The 21552-nt window shown below is 46.0% G+C and overlaps 1 protein-coding gene and 2 long non-coding RNA genes across 3 annotated transcripts; all 3 read right to left on the reverse strand.

Annotated features, from left to right (window-relative positions):
* Positions 1–2152: 2152 nt before the first annotated feature.
* Positions 2153–2614, reverse strand: LOC123124384 (uncharacterized). Its single transcript, XR_006461066.1, has 3 exons — positions 2480–2614; positions 2313–2405; positions 2153–2226 (listed from the first exon to the last, which is right to left on the reverse strand). It is a non-coding gene; the product is annotated as an uncharacterized lncRNA (long non-coding RNA).
* Positions 2615–2742: 128 nt separating this feature from the next.
* LOC123124385 (uncharacterized) lies at positions 2743–3184 on the reverse strand. Its single transcript, XR_006461067.1, has 3 exons — positions 3131–3184; positions 2916–2999; positions 2743–2828 (listed from the first exon to the last, which is right to left on the reverse strand). It is a non-coding gene; the product is annotated as an uncharacterized lncRNA (long non-coding RNA).
* Positions 3185–9394: 6210 nt separating this feature from the next.
* LOC123124386 (MDIS1-interacting receptor like kinase 2-like) lies at positions 9395–11246 on the reverse strand. Its single transcript, XM_044545008.1, has 3 exons — positions 11045–11246; positions 10092–10970; positions 9395–9741 (listed from the first exon to the last, which is right to left on the reverse strand). The coding sequence occupies exons 1-3, from the start codon at positions 11244–11246 to the stop codon at positions 9395–9397; spliced, it is 1428 nt and encodes a 475-aa protein (XP_044400943.1).
* Positions 11247–21552: the final 10306 nt, after the last annotated feature.

Consider the following 21552-nt stretch of genomic DNA (forward strand, 5'->3'; position numbering starts at 1 on the left):
GTCATCTCCTTCGTGTTCTCCGATATCTTCGGGGCACGATCTCTCACCGTCTATTCTTTCCTAGCTCCAGTTCTTTACAGCTTCAGGCCTATGCGGATGCTACGTGGGCTAGTGATCCTTCTGATCGCCGTTCACTTTCTGCTTACTGTGTTTTTCTTGGCGGTTCTCTCATTGCCTGGAAGACGAAGAAACAGATTGCAGTTTCCCGTTCGAGTGCTGAGGCTGAGTTGCGAGCCATGGCTCTTTTGACGGCAGAGGTGACTTGGTTACGGTGGTTACTTCAGGATTTTGGTGTTTCTGTCACTACACCGACTCTGCTCTTATCTGACAGTACAGGTGCTATTAGCATTGCGCGCGATCCTGTGAAGCATGAGCTCACCAAGCATATTGGTGTTGATGCTTTCTATGTGCGCGCTGCTGTGCAGGATCAGGTTATTGCTCTTCAGTATGTGCCTTCCGAGCAGTTGACGGATTTCCTGACAAAGGCCCAGACTAGAGCACAACATGGCTTTTATCTCTCCAAACTCAGTGTTGTTCCTCCACCATGAGTTTGAGGGGGGGTGTTAGAGTTATAATATAGGTCATGTACCCCTTTGTATTTATCCCGTTGTATAAGGGGTTTCCTGCATATGTTCCACACCTGTACATGTATATATATCGGCCTATGGCATCATGGGAATACAAGTTGCTTATTCCTAACACTGTGAATATATGCTAATTTACAAGTCGAACTGTTTAATTTGTTCAGGAGGACACAAAACGAATTATGCAATGAGAACTTCAATAGAAGCCTAATGGCCTTTCAAGACGTTACCTCTTTCTCTTTATGCCATAAAATAAGTGATGCTGTGGCATCACAATCCTTTTCTTGCATATCTATCTCCAATTCTTTCATTCTAGCTTCATAGCCCTTCTCTTTGTCAATTATTTCTGACTTCAATTCAAGGACCTCAGAACTTAAATCTTTAATAGTTCTTTGACTCCGGAGATGGCATTCTTCCGCATTTTCCTTTTCTTGCAGAAGCTTGGTAAATTGAGACCGCAGCATCTGCAATTCGCAAATGGCAGATTCTCTGTCCTTACATAGATGACAAACAACCTCAGCTTTGCGCTGCTCTTCAGTTTCAAGGGCTCCATGTGTTCGAGGCACATCTTCAAGGTTGATGACAGCAAGCTCCTCCTGATAAAATGATCTTTCAGTTTACAGCAGTGTTATACAGAACGAAAGTAGGACTAAAATTCTGCAGACATAACCTTCAGGACATGTATCTGATGTTGCAAAGCACGCACATCCCCTATAGCATCTTCATTGACAACCGCCTTCAGAATTGAAGAGAACAGAAATTTCAAGTGATGGTAACCTATGATATATGTGTAACAAAAGAAACTGACTTAAGAATGAAATACATACATTGTTCTGAATGAGCCTTGCACGCTGAGAAAACTTGAGAGTACTGAGTGTTCCATTACTTGAACTAAATGAACACACAAGAAGTTGTATGAGCATACCAAACAAGATCTCATGCTTTCTTCAGTTTGGATCAAAGTCACAAAGTTCCTTACCACAACAAAGGGCTGACGTTTGCAATGATCAATGTCTTGGAGTTTCCACCAAGTGAATCCTGTAAGCAATGAAGGGAGTAGAATGACACTAGCTAGACATCAAGGGAAAACAGCAACAAGTAAAACAATAGCATGGTATTGGTATCTCGAGGTTCTTACCTGGAGAAGAAACGTCAATCTTGAGTCCCTGTAAGGAACCTTTTTTTCCATGTGTAAGATCAACTAAACTCATTATCACATGGCTGAAATTCACAATCCAGGAAAGTAGCCATGACTGAATAAAAGCGTAAATAATCCTTTTTCATATTAAAATATGTTTTGCGATTTTGAGTGTTAATCACGAACCTGAGTGTTGATAATGATTTGTTGATATTAGAAGCTTCCTTCAGCTTCTCACCTTCAGCACCAGATGACGTTTGCCTGTTTTAAATGCATATATCAACGGATTGGGATTTCAGACCCGGCCAGATAAATTGTGAGGCAAGTGAGAATATTGATCTACCTTTCAGACCCGGCGAGATCAACTATATTCAATCGTGCAAACCGTGTGTTAGATATGGAACCCTTCTCCCACCTACTCTCAAGAGTGCATGTGAGAACACTGTGGGAGCGGCTACTTGCATGATTCATATGCGTCATAGAGACTTTCCTATTCGCAGAACCCTGCAGTAGGTTTCAGGCATATGCACACAGACAGTCATCATAGGATACTTGCAAGAAGAAAAAAATCCTAGAACAAACGTATTTACCTGCATCAAAAGTGTTATGATGTCACTGACGCACGTAACTTCACGTTTAGTCACATTTTCAACATAGACACCAACCCTCGTATCTTCTCGGAGCTGCACATCAAGTTTCATGCTTAGTACATCGCACTACTAGATCATACACTTAAAGCAACAGCAAGAAAGCATACTTGAAGATTTGTGGATGAAGGGTCAAGAAGATCTGTAATTTGTTCATTGTAAATCTCCAGGAAAGAACACTCGCAGTTGTACTTAAGGTTCTCATCCCTCCTGCTCTCTTCTTCCTGCAATCTCAGGATTCACACATAACAGATTTGTAATCCATAGCAGTATAAGACACATCACAATGTCGTCAGCAACAAGTCTTGTGTTATCAATCAACAGAGGAAGAAAAATTACCGCTCTGATTCTCGCAATCAGGAACTCAAAAATACGCGGTGTCATGCCACATTCTGGACCAGGCTTCACTCCCAACTCACTGATTTCGCCAAGCATTGTGTGTGTCTTCCCACTTCCAGTCTGCAAACAACTAAAATGTTTAACCGCATGAATATAATTTTACATTATAAGTGAGAAAAATTAAGGTTATAACTTATAACAATATACCTGCCCATAAGCAAATACACAGCTATTGTATCCAGCCATACAGTTCTCAACCATTGGTAAACCAGCAACTTGGAAAAGCACTTCCTGCAAATTCAAGATTTGATCACAATCCAAGGATTAGCACAAGAGCATGAATCAAATTGTTTTGAAGCTGAACTTTGATCACGATCCAATAATTAGCGCAAGAGCATCAATCAGATTGTTTTGAAGCTGACCTGATTCACTGACTCACAAGCAACGTGGTCAAATGTGAAAGGAGTTTCTGGCTATCCAATCCATGTGATGCTCTGCGCACTTTCTTGTTTCAAGCACCGACTGTGACCATGAAGATTTTTCTCTGGGTCGTTTAAAGGACGGACACGGATAACAACCTGGATATTAAACCACAAATGTAAAGAATTCGTATAGCAAAGCTGACTCTCCAACATGTGCGCTCGCCACAGGGCTCCCATCTGTCGCCGATCATCTCCAGCAAAGCAGGTTACCCAGCCGCCGCAGCGCCTTCCTGCGCCGTCGGGTGCGCCGCCGCCGATGGTTCAGTGGGTCCTCGTGGGCTCCAGCGCCGGCGGCGGCGCCGCCGCCACGTTTGCTCTCCTTCCCGCGGGGTGCGGGGTTTGATTCACTCTCCTTGGGCCGGGTCGTGCTTGCTAGGTTCGCCCCCGTCCCTTGCTACTTGCTCACTCTCCACAATTTTTGGCAACAACCGAAACCCTAGCTAGCTAGCTAGCTAGCTTGGACAATTAACACGTCGCTGACTTGATTACCCTGTACGCTTTGGCTTGTGTTCAGGTTGATTGAAGGAGGGACCAAGGAGCAGTGGCCGCGGCTGTGTGTCAAGCTGTATTTGTTTCGGTTTGCTGTGGTCAGCGTCTGGGCCGTGGGTTGTGCTTAACAAAGTGGCATTCATTTCTGCTTGTTGGAGACAAAGGGTGTTTCCCTTTGTTTAATCAGGTTGCTTGGTTTTCTCGAGGCCAGGGGTCTAGGGTTTAGGGTTCACTGTGAGTGCCTGTGCTTGTGGACATGGATAAAATGGAAGGGCAGAAGACAGGCCGACTAGACAGAGCTGAATCTAAATCAAAGGCATCTTCACCTACTAGTGCAACTGCCTTTTCAGCCACCGCCTCTCGTCGGCGCCCTACTCTCCCGAGTCTGCGGGCTGACGTGGACTACTCCAAATACAATCTGAAGAAGATGAAGAAGCTCAGGCTTGTCGCGGAGACAGAGTGGTTCCCACCTCAGAGACATTCGTCGCCTGACAAGCAGCCGGTTCTGGACGGTCGTGCAGAAGGACCTGTACCTTGCTCTCAAGTCAAAGGTCAGCGATATGAGGTGGATCGACTGGCCGTTAGTCAACCGGAGTGCTGGCGCAGATGTTGATGTCCGTGGATACTTCGTAGCTACTCCAGGGCTTGACAAGCTGTTAGAGAGGCGGGACCTCAGCTGGGCTGACTCGTACATTCGTCAGTTCTACGCCACACTACGGATTCACCCAGACCGATCAAGGATCAAGTTCATGTTTGGGAACCAACAGCGTGAGTTGTCTAGGGACGATTTCTCCGGGTGTCTTGGCGTGTCTTGCGGTGGTGTCCGAGTGCACCCCTTGGCATACCCTAATGGGAACGGTGATGAAGTTCACTTGCCACCTCTAGAGGACATTTGCCACCTTTACATCAAACCTCATGCCGTGATGGAGTTATGGAAATACCAAAGTGAGTTGAACCATGAAGCAGCTGTTGTAAACACAGTTGCGAGGATGACGATCCGTTCTAGAATTGGAGGCCGCGAGTCCCTATCTACAGTTGAGGTTTGGCTTCTGCACTTGTTGAGGTCAGGAAAGCGTGTCGACATAGTAGATTTGATGATTGCAGAGATGCAGGAAACTATTCTGACAATCAAACGTCAGCTACCCTATGCCCTGTATCTCATTCACTTGTTTGACAAGAAAGGGTGGCTTGAGGATGGCATGAAAAAGACCTTAGATCAGCACCTCAAGCCATACAAAGCTCCGGGGCCCGATGACAAGAGGAGGCTCAAGAATAGGGAACTTCAGCATGACAAGTCGTACAAGGCTCCAAAGCCCGATGACAAGAGGAAGCTCGTGACCAGGTCACTTCCAGCCCACATGGAAGTTGTAGTTGATGATGATGGGCATGTAGAGTTGGACCGTGCACTTATCCCGAGCATACAGGAGCAAGCTCTTTGGGACACCACTAATGGGGAAGCTGACACATATCATGGCCAACATATGGCGCCACCCCCAGTTCCTGATGAGTTCAGATTTGGCCAGCAGGGAGCTCACGACGCAGAGGCAGGAGGGTCGGGTGGTCATATCGCAGAGGCTGCAGGCTTGGCTGGTCATACCTATGACATTCCTCCCATGCTGCAGAGACAGATTGATCGTCAGACGGCTATCCTTGAGCAGATGCAGAGACAGATTGATCACCAGACGGCTATTCTTGAGCAGATGCAGAGACAGAGACAGATCGATCCCCAGACAGCTATCCTTGAGCAAATGCAGAGACAGATTGATCGCCAGACGGCTATCCTTGAGCAGATGCAGAGACAGAGACAGATTGATCCCCAGACGGCTATCCTTGAGCAGATGCAGAGACAGAGACAGATTGATCCCCAGACGGCTATCCTTGAGCAGATGCAGAGACAGATGCAGGATATCCGGAACCTGGCTGTGGTTTCTATTGGTCAGAGTATTCGCCGCGATGCTTGCCACAGTGATATTCTGGCTCTTCTCGATGAGAGTTTTAGTGCTTCGTGTGGACTCTAGGCGGCCTCCTCTCCCACCGGTTTGACGCAACAGACTCTACTTCTCAGTTTCTAGTTTTGTGGTATGATGAGCTGCTGCCTACTTGTGCTAGATCCGAGTGTACTCAGGTTCTCTCACCTTCAGGCTTAAGCCCAGCAGCCATTGACAGGACCAAGACATAAGCTGGCTATTGTCAATTAACTTCGTTGGTGGGTTTCCCTGTCTGTGTTTTAGACTAGTTTTGATTAACTCAGTACTGACCAGCATGCCAATGTTTTTACTTTCGTTCTTCGAAATTTCGAAAGGGGTCCGAAAGCGACTTGATTTCTTTAGATCTCGTTTCTTTTGGCAGTCTGATGAGGCCAAGAGGAAATACCGTCTCGCGCGATGGGATATCCTTTGTCGACCTAAAGACCAAGGGGGTCTCGGTATTGAGAACTTGGAGATTAAGAATAAATGCCTTATGAGCAAATGGTTGTACAGGTTAGAGACAGAGCCGGAGGGCATGTGGTCTCAAATACTGCGCAATAAGTATTTGCACTCGAAAACGCTAGCCCAGGCTACCATCAGACCGACTGATTCGCCGTTCTGGAAGGGACTTATGAGAACGAAGGATATGTTCTTTCGTAGGGTCAAATTCTTGGTTGGCAACGGGATGTCAACAAGATTTTGGGAGGATACGTGGTTAGGAGAGACACCTCTGGCCTTACAATATCCTACCCTTTACAATATTGTGCAACATAAGGAAGATTACGTAGGTATCGTCCTTCAAACTATTCCCTTGAACATCCAGTTCAGACGTACGTTAGTGGGTGAGAGATGGACAGCCTGGATGCACTTGGTTCGGAGATTGATTGAAGTTCGACTCTCCGACATGCCGGACTCAACACAATGGAAGTTAACTAAAAATGGGATATTTACGGTGAAATCCTTTTATACGGATCTGATTAATTTTGGCCCCATCTCACGGTCACTTCATATATGGAAGGTTAAGGTTCCTTTGCGGATTAAATTTTTTATGTGGTTTGTCCACAAGCAAGTCATACTCACAAAGGACAACTTACTTAAGAGGCGATGGGTAGGTAACTTGCGGTGTTGTTTTTGTGCTCAGGATGAGACAATACAACATTTATTCATTGAATGCCCACTTGCCAAGTTACTTTGGAGAACGATTCATGTAGCTTTTAATATCAATCCTTCAGTAGATATTGTGTCTTTGTTTGGGACGTGGTTAGCTGGGGTTGAACAGATCACGGCAGCTCGTATTCGGATTGGAATATGTGCGTTACTATGGGCTATATGGAACTGCAGAAACGATATGATTTTTAACAGACAACACAACTTAACTTTTTTGCAGGTTATCTTCATAGCTACAGCTTGGATCCGTACGTGGTCCTTACTCACTTCTATGGACTCTAGGGAGCCTTTGGTTACTGGGTGCAACCAATGGGAGATGGTGGCTCGGGTTATATTCAACCGGTTCGGATGGCTTTCGCATAACAGGATAGGAGTCTAGGGAGCTTGTCCTTATTATCACCGTATCGATTGTCTTTGTCCACTTGTATTTTTCAGTTTTTGTGCTCTGTTTTGCTCTGTTTGCGAGCTGTAAGACATTTATGATGATACTTTCTGAATTTTTAATAAAAGGGCCGCATGCATCATCATGATGTAGAGGCCGGGGGTATACCTCCATTTCCAAAAAAATCTAGAAAGGGGAGAGATTTGACTTATATTATCCTTTTGTGCGTGGAGTCGTCTTTTGGGTGGTACTGTAAGTGTAAGATGCCTATATGTTCCATGCCTACATACTTCTGCCTGCTCCTTATTTGGATTCTACATACTTTGTTTCGATAAGAATGCATGAATTTCATAGATCGAGGTTTAAAAGCTGCTGTTTATACTTGCTGCCATCTTGTGTATGATGTGCTCAGTTAAGCTCTTTATAGATAGAAGGCATAATGTTTTTTGATTCCTTGAGATCTCAGACCAGTGATTGAAATGCATCCAAGATGCCACTGCTTCCTAGGTCATTTGTACTTTTTACTTTTTACCATGGTCTGCATGTTATCATCAGCTTTCGCATGCCTGAAAAAGCACATCAATATTTCTCGGAGAACTTGTCCATCGGTGTTTAGATTGTTGCCACCTTCCGGAGTATAAGATGCAGAGACAGATTAATAGAATGTTGTGTTTAGATTGTGGCCAATAACAGAATTTTTACTGTACGTGTATGCATATGCACTTGTGCCAACCTAGTAAATTTGTTTTCTTGTTGGTTCCTGCAACACCTAGTAATGTTGTGGTTTTACTGTGTTTATGTTGTTCCTGCATATACAGAATTTTTACTGTGTGTGCATACACTCTTCAGTCGCATTGTATGCATACACATTCTTCTCAGTGAGCAAGTGTAGGAAGAAGAATATGGATTGTGTGATACTTTTGTGGTGCGACATATGGGTTTCCCCGTAGAGTGGATGGTCTCTCTCATCTCATGTACTGTACGTGGCAGCTCAATCAAATAGACTGACCAGTTTTGCCTTTTTCATTCTCCAAAATGTCTGTATATTTTTTGTTCTCCAAATATGACTAATTATACAGGTCATGAGTATAACAAACATGCATGTAGTTGGCCATATGAGCCGAGGTAAGTGAATCGAATGGTCTTTTACAATTGAAAATGTATGTCACAATTTGGTAGTACTGCATCTGAATCACATATCAACCAAGCCATAAATAAATCTGCAGGCTCTTTGGATATACTAATAAAATTAATTAGTACTCCCTCCATTCACAAATATAAGATGTTTTACTACATAACATTTTTCTAAATCGGATGTATATGGACAAGTTTTAGTGTATTTATTCACTCATTTCAATCAGGATGTAGTCCATATTGAAATATGAACGGAGGCAGTATCAAGTTACCAGGAAAATAAATTAATGATGAGAGGTGAGCTACACAAGCACAATTTATCAATCTGACATCACTTCTGATGGATGATGCAATATAGTATGCCTAACTAGTCATTGGCAGCAGAGTGCTTTTCTAGCAATTGTTCAGAACCTGCAGGCCAATCAATTAAGGATGAGTGCGTTCATAGGAGTGAGTGTGCGTCTCTACTGTGTTTTTTTCAAGTAGTTGAAGGAGGCTTGGGGGCTGCTTTGCCTCTTTAAGAAAAAAACAATGATCCACATTTTGTCCTGTTAAAAGTAGTTTTTCAAAAATAGAAGTAGTTGAAGGGGGCTTGGGGGCTGCTTAATTTGCCTCTTTTCTTGTAACAAGTAGCTTTCCTTTGTTGAGAACTACTATATGCCTTGCAGAAGCATTCTGATGGCTAGTGCTTTATACCATTTCTATCCCCTGCCCTGTACCAGTTGAAGGCTAAATATTTATAACATTTTTAAACGGCAACATACTAAAGGATCTAAAAGAAATCAGCACGCCAATATAACTCAGGCATATGAAATTACCAGTTGAATGGGCTCCTACATCCTCCAAGAAAGGATGAAAATGAAATATTAGTATTGCCTTGAAGACATAGTAGGGGCCCTGCTATGCAAAAATTTAAAGGTAGCTACTTGCTGGTTATTCTCCATCGCTTACAACCAACATAAATAGTACGTGGCGCGAAGCTAATGATGCAACAAACTGTCGTACCGAAGATTCATTACAAACAGTGTCTAATCGACGCAAAAAACATCAATTTGCTAAGAACATTCACGACCAGCAGGCAGGGATAACAATGCCAGTATGCAGATGATCAACATGATTATCAGGTCCTCCAGCTGCAGTGAACACCTTGATTGCTTGTTGCATTGTTGGACGGCGTGATGGATTTGGTTCTATGCACCGAGCAGCAAATGTGATCACTTTGAATACTTTGCTTGCGACCTCAGCCGCTGGGAGTGGGATCCGGATGTCCAACAAATCCTTGAGTGACGTACTCTTCTCGGCCATGGATGAAAGAAAATCACCTGGATGGTGTCCCATGAACAACTCGAGCGTGAGCACTCCAAAACTATAGACGTCGCATTTCTCTGTCACCCTTGTTGAGTATGCAAGCTCTGCCATGCCAATATTGAAGAGTTAGATTTCTCCGACACTTCAAGAAACTGAATTTAGAGGACCACACAACAAAGGTCTATTATTACCCAACTGCTAAACATATCGGCTCAATAACTGTTGGCAATGTAGATTGTACAGACAAGAGAGTAGAGACAAACAAAGCGTAGTTGATAAACAAAACCATGATAGAATAACTGATTAAACAAAAAATAGGATATTTGTACAAATTAGTATGTTATCCTCTACTGCTTGGCATCCTTAGCAAAATAAACGTAAAATTTTCATATTTGATCGGACGAGAAAGAAAACATAACAACACACAGATCTAACAGAAATAGATATAATTTACCTGGGGCAAGATACCCTTTTGTCCCGGCAAGCCTTGTGCAGTTTGAATCATCCGCAGATAGTATTTTGGCTATACCAAAATCAGAGATGCATGCTCTGAATTCCAGATCAAGCAAAATGTTGTTGCTTGATATATCTCTATGGACTATCGGTGAAAAGCAATCATGATGCATGTAAGATAAAGCATGGGAAACATCATTGATAATATTTAACCTTCTTATCCAATCCAATTCAGCTATAGTTTCCCTGTTCTTTAAAGATTCTGCTAAGCTTCCTCTGTCCATGTATTCGTACACCAGAAATCTTCCCTGGGTTGCAGAACAGTAGCCAAATAACTTCACAATGTTTCGATGCCGAATATGGATCAATGCATCTATTTCATGATAAAATGACTCATCATCTTCCATCAGATGGATCTTCTTCACCGCAAATATTTCACCACTAGGTAACTCAGCTCTATACACTGACCCACTACCTCCAGTTCCAATGCAGTGACTATCACCAAAATTCTCCGTGGCGTCAACAATTTTCTTGTACAGATCTTGTCCATCAAAGTTCCAGATGGCGAACAACTTTGTCTGCTGCAAGTCATTACCACTTCCTGTGCTATATTTCTTCCTTTTATATCTCAATATTGTTACTACTGTGGTGATAAGCACAAGAGCAATAGTGGCAGGAATTATAGCTAGTAAAACAACTTGGTAATTCTTATGTTGTTCACGACTAGTAATTTCACAAGAGGGCAAACCTTTAACTACACCACAGAGTTGATTATTGTGCAAGAACCATTCAGTTTGAGCATCTTCAAAGAACACACTTCGTGGAACCGGCCCTTCCAGTTTGTTGTATGACACATCCATGGATAAGAGGCTGACAGGCTCTGAAATGATGAGGGAATGCTGCCGTTCAATGCATTGTGTGAAAGATTCAAGTTCTCAAGCATGTTCAGATTACCTAGCTGACTCGGTATCTTGCCTTCGAATGAATTGTCACTTAGATACAAATCTTGTAGGTTTACCAACATCCCTAGTTCGATAGAAATGTTACCATTGAGGTGATTATGGCTCAACTTCAGGGAGCGAAGCTTGGAGCACTGCTCAATTGACCTGTGTATTGACCCTGTTGGGGATATTACCACTGGGCGTAAACCGGCCATGAGAGGCCGGGTTAACCCCATCAGTAGTTCATTATATCTGAAGCCCATGAAGACAGACGGTGACGCTTTATGAAGGCCCAGGGCCCAAAACCGGTTTAAGGCCCGTAGACATAAACCGGTATTGATATGTAAACTTGTGTTGTAAGATAGAAAGAGCGGAGACCGAGCCGGACACGTTTATGAGCCGGCCTCGGGATTCTGTAAACCGACGGGCGTCAACCCATGTATATAAGGGGACGACCCGGCGGCGGTTCAGGAACAACAGACAACAACTCGAGACTCAGGCAAAGCGTATTCGCTCCCTAGTCATCGAAACCCCAGCAATCCCATCACAACTAGACGTAGGCTTTTACCTTCATCGTAAGAGGCCGAACTAGTATAAAACTCTCGTGTCCCTTGTCCGGTATAACCCCTTTAAGCTAACCCGTAGCGATGGCTCCACGACTAAGTCCTTTCACGAGGACATCTGCCGTGACAAAACCACGACAGTTGGCGCCCACCGTGGGGCTATCGCACGATGGTTTCAAGTTCTTGGAGGGCAGCTTCGAAGGACTCAAGGGTTACGCTGTGGGCCGGATGACCAAGAGTCGTCACGGCAAGCTCTACATCGACGATGCAGGCTGGGGCCCCGAGTACAGGTACCGGGTCCCCTTTGGTGGCATACACGTTTTCATTGGCAAGATCGGTGAACCGGGCCCTGAGCCGGACATCTGCACCGACCTCGTCGAAACGGCTCAGCGTGCGAGATCTGCCCGGGTCAAGCCTGTCATGAAGCGTGCCTTCGTGGGAGTCATCCATGGAGGGGAATCTGAGGATAGATCGGAATCTAGTGGTGAAACCGTTGTTTATTCCGGCGACGAGTCATCGACCGGAGAGACCGAGGCGTTATATCAGTTACAAGATGGCCGGATTGGGGGCTGTTCCGATGGCGACAGTATTCCGGACCCCTTTGATCTGCCAAACCGGGTTGCGATCTTCATGGCCGGTACGCAACCGGCGCTCCACTCTTCGACCGCAGCGGCGACGATTTCCGGATCAGCAGCGGCAACAGCGGCCGGGGCAGGAGGCCCTGTGCGACCGCCGGCTCAAGTTCTATCTGATTTGTTTGACGCGTTGGCAACGCTGATGGCGGAGGTTAACCCGGCGGATCAGGATGCACACAATGTGGAAATCACGAAGGTGAAAGATCAAATCACCCAGGCCAAAGCCGACTTAGCAGCTGAGGATACCAGGATGGCCGTGAAACGGGCCGCTTTGGATGCACAGGCTTACCGGATTATGCTGGAGCAGAGTGCGTCGAACGAAGTCCTGAAGAGGAGGTACCGATCTCGCCTGCCACCGGTTTATGACGCTAGAAACCTCTTTAACACCCCAGGAGCAGGGACCAGTAACCCGCCGGTGGTAAACCGGGCGGAGGCGCCTGGAGCAGGGGCGCCGGTTCAGCCACGTTTGGTGGATCCGCCTCGTCAGAACAACATCGTAACAGCGCATGTCCCAACGCCACCGGGTCATTACTCTAACCCGATGGACAACATTGTCGCTGCCGCTTCACGGCTGGCGGCCATCCCAATCGAAGGCGATTCTCCGGCGGCGGTCGAGACGCGTCGGGTTGAGGAGCTTCTTCAGGCAGCCTTGGTTCAACAGGAGGCTTATTCATATAGTCGTGATCGGATTCATTCCACTCCCCATCCAAGCCGGAGTTACAGCAGGCGTATGGATGAACTGGCAGTGTCAAGCAACGCGCGGAACCGTGATCCGCCCCGTGGCAATAACCCGGCGGGTGGTGCTGGTGATGCTCAGGAGGTGGTGCACCGGGCTCGGGCACGCAGAGAGGCCGAGTTAGCAGCGTAGCATGAAGCCCGTCAGCTTACTCCGATTCGTCCAACCACGTCGGTGGAACCAGGAGTTACTTCTAGTTCTTTGGGAGTACCGTGTCTCGTCCCAGCATTGCGCAATGTGCGCCTGCCCAAGGATTTCAAAGGCCCGTGTAAGGTGCCGAATTACACCGCTGATTTATCCCCTGAGACATGGGTTGAAAGCTATGAGATGGCCATGGAGATGCTGGATGTGGATGATGCGGCATGTGCAAAATACTTCACCATGATGCTAGAAGGGATGGCCCGCACTTGGTTAAAGAGCTTGCCGGCTAATTCTATCAGATCATGGGCCGAGTTGAGAGCCTGGTTTATCCAGAATTTCAAGGATACATGCAAGCAGCCCATGTCAATTGTGGACTTAGCTGCCTTTGTCCAGGAGGAAGGAGAGTCAACAACCCGTTGGGTGCGTCGGGTTTCAGAAATTTTGCATTCATCGGACCGCATCAACGCTGATACCGCAGTTTTAACATTGGAAAGAAATTGCCGGTTTGAACCCCTGAAGTTGAAGTTGGGACGGCTCAAACGTCATTGTAATGACATGGGAACCCTCATGGCTGCTCTGGTGAAGTATGCCGACTCTGATAGTACCAAGGATCCCGAGTCTGGCGATGATAAGACAGGGAAGGGAAAAAGGAGCGGCAACGCCAAGGGGCAGCACCACAACCCGGCGGGTCATGGAGTAGAGAAGATCATCCGCCCCGGGTTGACAATCCGGGTCATCTGGCACTGGTGGTGGCATCTCAGGTGGGAGGTTATAAGTTCACTAAGGTACTCATGGATGGAGGGAGTAGTATCAATATCCTTTATTATGAAACTTTCCGTCGTATGCGGTTAACAGATAAAAATCTTAAACCGTCCAATACGGTGTTCCATGGTGTGGTGCCTGGTAAATCGACATATCCTGTTGGTAAGATAGCTCTGGACGTGGCTTTTGGAGATGAGCATGACTCAAGATCAGAAACTTTGACCTTTGAAGTGGTGAAAATCAAAAGCCCGTATCATGCCCTGTTTGGACGGCCAGCTTATGCTAAGTTTATGGCACGGCCTTGTTATGTCTATCTGCAGCTCAAGATGCCGGGTCACAAGGGAACTATAACCGTGCATGGGAGCCGCAAGATCGCTCTGGAGTGTGAAGAAGGTGATGCGGCTTATGCTGAGTCGGTTTGTGCGACAGAAGAGTTGAAGTTTTACAAAGACAATGTTGATCCGGCAGATATGACTTCATTGAAGAAACCAACTACAGAGCATGATCCGGCCCTGAAGTTTAAATCGGCTAATGAGACTAAGCTTGTTGACTTCGTGCCTCGCGATTCGTCCAAGCGGTTTAGCATCAGCGCTAACTTGGATCCGAAATAGGAAAGCGCGCGCAGCGAGTTCATCCGTGAGAATCGGGACATCTTTGCGTGGAAGCCTTCTGACATGACAGGTGTACCGAGAGAACTCGCTGAGCACACTCTCAATGTTGATCCCAAGTATAAACTGGTCAAGCAGTTTCTCCGCCGGTTCAATGAAGAAAGACGTAAGGCTATTGGAGAAGAAGTAGCCAGGCTCTTGGCGGCTGGATTTATCGTTGAAGTATTCCATCCTGAGTGGTTGGCTAATCCGGTGCTGGTCCTTAAGAAGAACGGCACTTGGCGTATGTGTGTGGACTACACAGATCTCAACAAAGCTTGTCCAGCAGATCCTTTTGCCCTCCCCCGTATTGATCAAATTATTGATGCTACGGCGGGTTGCGAGCGTTTAAGCTTTCTGGATGCATATTCTGGTTATCATCAGATCAAAATGGCAGTTAAGGACCAGGAGAAGACAGCCTTCATAACTCCCTTTGGAGCCTTCTGCTATGTGTCCATGCCCTTTGGGCTCAAGAGTGCCCAGGCGACTTATCAACGGTGTGTGCAAAATTGTCTTCATAAACAGATCGGCCGCAATGTTCACGCCTATGTGGATGATATTGTGGTGAAATCAAGGAAGAAGGAGACATTTATTGAGGACTTGAAGGAAACCTTCGATAACCTGCGGGTTTACAAAATGATGCTTAATCCGGCCAAGTGCGTCTTTGGTGTACCTGCAAGCAAGCTCTTGGGCTTTTTGGTGTCTAACAGGGGCATTGAAGCTAATCCGGAAAAGATCAAAGCCATCACCTCCTTGGCCAAACCGAAGTGTATCAATGATGTTCAGCGGCTGGTGGGCCGGATTGCCTCGTTGAGCCGGTTTATCAGTCGCCTTGGCGAGAAGGCCATCCCTTTATATCAGATGCTGAAGAAAACGGATAACTTCGTCTGGAGTGACGCCGCTAATGAAGCGTTTGAGGATTTAAAGCGGCAGCTGGCTAATCCGCCGGTTCTTACTGCTCCGGTTGACAAAGAGCCATTGTTGCTATATGTAGCAGCTAACGCTCGGGCTGTTAGTGTGGCTATTGTGGTGGAGCGCAAAGAGGCAGGAAAGGACTATCCAGTTCAGCGGCTGGTTTACTATATCAGTGAGGAACTTATCGAATCCAAGTAGAGGTACCCACAGTGGCAAAAATAGGTGTATGGGGGTTTTATGGCAAGCCGGAAGCTTAAGCAGTATTTCCAAGGTCATCCCATCACGGTGGTCAGCTCTGCTCCTTTGGGGATATAATCCAGAACAGGGAGGCAACTGGCCGGATTGCTAAGTGGGCTATCGAGCTCGGGCCTCACGGGTTGAAATACATACCCCGAACGGCGATTAAATCTCAGGCACTTATGGATTTCATCAATGATTGGACAGAACTACAAGCGCCGGAAGAGAAGCCGGATCATACTTATTGGACTATTCATTTTGATGGGTCCAGGCAATTAGAGGGCTCGGGGGCTGGAGTCGTATTAACTTCCCCACGAGGTGATAAGTTTTGTTATGTTCTCCGTTTAATGTTCCCTTGCACTAACAATGCAGCTGAATATGAGGCTTTACTCCATGGTCTTCGGATGGCTAAGGAGATGAACCTAAGCCGAGTTAAGTGCTTCGGCGACTCGGATCTGGTGGCTCAACAAGTATCCGGCACTTGGGATTCCAAGGACCCACTCATGGCAGCATATCGTCGTGAGGTGGATATTGTTGCAGGTCACTTTAAAGGTTATCAGGTGGATCATGTGGACCGGCGGAAGAATGAAGCGGTGGACGCTTTAAGCCGCCTGGGTTCCCAACGTAAACCGGTTCCACCTAATGTCTTCCTGGATGTTCTGCGTAATCCGTCCGTCAAGCTCCCTGGTGAAGAGGATTTGGCTGTTCCTGATCCGGAAGCTCAGTTGGTGGCGGCTCTTCATGTTATCCCAGATTGGACGGTTCCATATCTGGCGTATATGGACCGGGGCGAGTTACCAGAGGATGAAACTTTGGCCAGGCAGATAATCCGGCAGTCCAAGTCCATGACTATTATCAATGGAAAGTTACATCATTGCAATGTGACAGGGGCATTTCAACGCTGTGTGTCTCCTGAGGAAGGCCGTGAAATTTTGCGTGAGATCCACGAAGGAGATTTTGGTCACCACGCCGGTTCAAAATCTTTGGTGGCCAAGGCATTTCGTCATGGTTTCTATTGGTTGACAGCTCATGCTGATGCCGAGGACTTGGTCAAAAGATGTGATGGCTGCCAGAAATTCTCAAGGTGCGCTCATGTACCGGCTCAAGAGTTGAGAATGATTCCAATCACCTGGCCGTTTGCAACTTGGGGGCTGGATATGGTTGGGCCTTTCAAGAGGTCCAAGGACAAGAAGACCCACCTTTTGGTGGCGGTTGATAAGTTCACGAAGTGGGTGGAGGCAGAGCCAGTTAGTAAGTGTGATGCAGCCACGGCGGTTCAATTCATCAAAAGGGTGATCTTCTGGTTTGGCTTTCCACACAGCATTATAACAGACAATGGTACCAATCTGTCAAAGGGTGCCATGAAGGAGTTCTGTCAACGTGAGCACATCCGGCTTGACGTGTCATCAGTAGCTCACCCCCAGTCCAATGGTCAAGCGGAGAGGGCCAATCAAGAGATCTTGAGAGGCATCAAACCCCGGCTTATGGTTCCTTTGCAACGGACGCCGGGTTGTTGGGTTGAGGAGTTACCTTCTGTGTTATGGAGCATCAATACCACACCCAATAGATCGATAGGATACACTCCGTTCTTCATGGTTTATGGAGCGGAAGTGGTTCTTCCTAGTGACATCCGTCATGACTCACCTCGTGTAGCGGCATATGTTGAGCTGACAACGAGAAGGCACGGCAGGAAGCTCTTGACCTGTTAGATGAGGAGCGTGACATGGCGGCAGCCCGTTCGGCGATTTATCAGCAAGATCTACGTCGTTATCATAGCCGCCGGGTTAGAACCAGAACATTTCAAGAAGGTGATTTGGTGCTTCGACTCATCCAGGATCAGACGGATATGCACAAGCTATCCCCCCCCCTTGGGAAGGACCCTTTGTGGTCAGCAAGAATCTACACAACGGGTCGTACTACCTAATCGATGTTCGAGAGCGCAAAGACTCACGTAAATCGGAGGAGGAGACCAACCAGCCGTGGAATATTGCTCATCTTCGGCCTTACTATACTTGAGCCATAGGCTCTGCTTATGTACATATTATGACAATGTATATATTATGATCAATATAATAAACCGGAACCTCAGCTAAAGCAAGGTATCTGTTTTTTCTTACATCATGTGTGGTTACATGGAGCTTCTGTTTATAAAGCGGCGTCTGGTTTACCCCTTGATTTAGCTTCTCAAAGCTTTATATTACATCACTTGGGGGCTTGGTCGTATCTGAACCATAGCTACACCTCTTGATCGGCGCAATGCCACAACATCACTTGGGGGCTTGGTCATATCCGAACCACAGTCACACCTCTTGATCGGCTCAAAGCCAAATCAATCCAGGGCCAAAGAGAGTGTTGTAAAACAACAGCTCAAACATAGGCACCCACTGAGCACAGCTCACAAATGTTACTTGGGGATTCTTTGCTGTTGAAATGAACTAAGAATCTACACTTGTAATAGGCTATCAAGCCACGGCTTGGAAGCCTGGTGTATACACCTAAAACCCCGGGTTAACCTGCCTATTTAAGTAAGTCTCTCCGCCCAGGTAAACATGGTATGACCCTTCGAACTTTGACAATTACTCTAAAATGAAGACCCTGAACTTGTCAAGTTAAAACGACGATTGGTTAAGGATTGAGGACCATCTTAAAAGGCTTTGCAAAAATGGTTTAACTCAGTGGCCTGGCAGCCCATGAAAAGCCTCGAATTTGGGGCCTGGCAGCCCGTGAAAAGCCTCGACTACAACGGTTTTTATTTGCCTTTTGCTAAGTTCTCTTTGTTTTCATAAGATTTGTGATGTTTTTTAAACCGGTGTTTATCAACCCGGTTAGGCTGTCAACTACAAGTTGTCAGTACACGATCAAATTATAATCCGGAGACTATCAGCCCGGTCTGGTTTTGACTCAAAGACACCATTATGGAATAAACCGGTGTTTATCACAACCCGGAACGGTTTTATTATAAACTGGCATCATATAACAGGAGTTACTTATCCTCCAGAGTAGGGTTATGACCCTCGCTACAAAGTTGGTCAGCCAACATTATGCCTAAAGGTCACAGGTATTATATATTTCCATATTTGGTTATCTTTTACAACCTTGGTTATAAACCTTGGTCATATATATATATATATATATATATATATATATATATATATATATATATATATATTTGGGTATCATGACCCGCCCGGTGGTAAACCGCCAGGGCGCTTTAAGCTTCTTATCGGCAGGAACAACTTGAATAAATGGCCATGGATTATGAACATCATATATTAAGCATGTCGGATTAAGCAAGCATCAGTCGCAGATAAATATGCACGAAGGCATACCAGACCAAGTATTTTAACTAGCCTATTACAAGGCGTTTCAGTGCCCAAAAGGATAATTGTTTTCTCAAATACATGTTGCAGCATGTAGAAGACTAAACCGGCCTCCGGTTCATGATTGGTCACCAGCTTGGCCTGATGGCTGTGGATCATCTCGCACCGGTTCAACTCCCTCCTCTCTACCCAGTGGCTGCAAGTCAACAGTTGCTCAGTCGATCCCAGTTAGGGCTTGGAATACAGCTTCATTGCTTATAAGCGTGGACGGTTCAATGTCAGGGGCATAAGTGTGCTTACGGATTGGTGGGATAAGATTTTGCGCTTCTGGAATTGGTGCAGCAACCTGTCTGTTCTTATCATCATAATTCGCCTGATAGTACGAGAGATCCGCTTCTTCAACCAGTTGACAAGCCAATGGGCGTACTTCCCGGTTTATGATTCGGAGATCATCATTGCCAAATTCTGTTCCGTCCTCCTTCAAACTGGGATAGCCTTGGGCCACTTCCACTGGATCAAAGTCAGGTACCCATGCTTTTGCCCGGGTTAGTGCGGCCAAAGCGCCCGTTCTTGCGGCAGACTTTTTTAGCTCGTCTACCCGGGCAAGAAGCATAGATAACCTTTCTAAGGTATCCTTGATCAAAGTGGGAGGAGGATTATTGTGTGAAGCAGTATAGATGATACGCTGCGCACCAGTATACAGCTGCTCTATCAGAGTATAGGCCGCTTTCAATTTCTTCTGTACGTTAGAGCCCAGATGGCTAATACGAGTTCCTGCGCCATTATACACATCAGTAAACTGACAACACATGGGAAGATACATTGGAAGTATTAAGGAAAAGATGTTTATCGAACACAGCAGCAGTCATGGCATGAATCTGCCACTTTACGCCGGTCAGTTCATCAACCACCGGTTTAAGAGCGGCTTCTGCGTTTTCAGCCCTTTTTATCAAAGCGGATTTTTTAGTCTCCCAATCCGCCCGCTCCTTGTTGAAGCCCTCTTTCAGTTTCTCCATAGCGCCTAGAGCGCTAGTCAACTCTTCCTTGGCTTTGGAGGTTTCGGCTTGCTGGGATTTGAGGTTCTCTTGCAGATCAGCGGTTTGGCTTTCCTTCTTGCTCAGTTCAGCCTATAAAGAGACAGATATATAATGAGTTGACAGTACATATTTGAAGTACCAAGCACATAACAAGTTATGCCCTTGGTACTTGGGGGCTAATGCATATTTGCTCTTTATCAGAAATTTTTACAAGTCCCAAGCACAATACAAGTATTAAGCTTGGCACTTGGGGGCTAATGTGTATTTGCTCATAAATTGCTGATATGGGAATTCTTCTACAATGTCCCGGTTCATCTTTATAAAGTTAAACCGGCCCTTGGGGGCTACATCAGTGAAGTTAAGATGCATTGTCGCAAACATGAAATTGTTACTAAGTCCCGATTTAGATTGGTATCTTAAACCGTCACTTGGGGGCTACTGGAGTTTATAAGCTGCAATTAAATATAAGAGAGAAACACTTATGAAGTTACCTCATATCGCTCCTTCATCAAATTTACCAAACCGGCTTCATAGTCACGGCTGGTGTACAGACGGTTCAGGAAGCCGGAGTGAAGGTCTTGAGCATTCAGATGGGCATAATTTGACAAATCGGCGTTCCATTTGCCTTTGCCAATTGCAGAGAGCTCGTCTTTGGCAGATTGCCAGGAGTGGTATGGCCAGTGCCAGTAATCATAATATCATCATCTTTGTCATCAGCAGCTGTCACTGGGGTTGGCGGTTTGTCCGTATTTTTAACTGGACTGGCCGGTTTATCATCAGTTCGGACAGGGCTGGTTGGCTGGTTATCATGGCTTGCGGTGTCAACTTCTATCTGCTCAGCAACAAAGTCATGATCTTGAGGCGGTGGGTCATTCAGTATGGCATCAACGTTGGTTTCTTCAGGATCTGGAGTTTTTTCCGGTTCAACAGCCACGTCATCATCAGCCGGTTTATTCAACCGAGCCTTCTTGCTGGGTCTGGGCTTGGCGCTGATAAAAATAAACATGAGGATCAGTACAGTATATAAAAATAACAGATCAAGGATAAAAACAAGTATATAGCTCACCCAAGAACTGTTTTGAGGGGTGGAAGTTTTGTGGCCGACGAATCGCCAGAAGATGAGTGAGAAGTGCCCTGATAATTTGAATCAGACGGGTTAAGAGGCTGGCGGAAACAACCTGCTTTGGGGCATGAAGTGTCAAGGGGATAAGAGACCTCTGATCGGCGTTTCCGAACCGGGCTGTTTGGTAAACCGGCGGAGGTAACTACCTAGCCGCTGTGCCGGGTTGTGCGGCGAGCCTCGTGCTGATGTGTCTTCAAAAGAAAGTTTGGGTCCAAGTAAGCAAGGGGGTGAGAAAATTTTACTTTCCGGTTTGCTCGACGGATTTTTGATGTTGGCAGAGGATCTGAATCGGAGGAAAGAATGGTTACCTCTACATCATCAGCGTGACTGCCTTCAGCGTCGTCCTGATAATAATCATTGTCAATGAGGTGTACGAAAAATGAACCAAGGGAGTCAAGTTCTACC

The sequence above is a fragment of the Triticum aestivum genome, chromosome 5D, assembly GCF_018294505.1.
Source record: "Triticum aestivum cultivar Chinese Spring chromosome 5D, IWGSC CS RefSeq v2.1, whole genome shotgun sequence".
NCBI lineage: Eukaryota > Viridiplantae > Streptophyta > Magnoliopsida > Poales > Poaceae > Triticum > Triticum aestivum.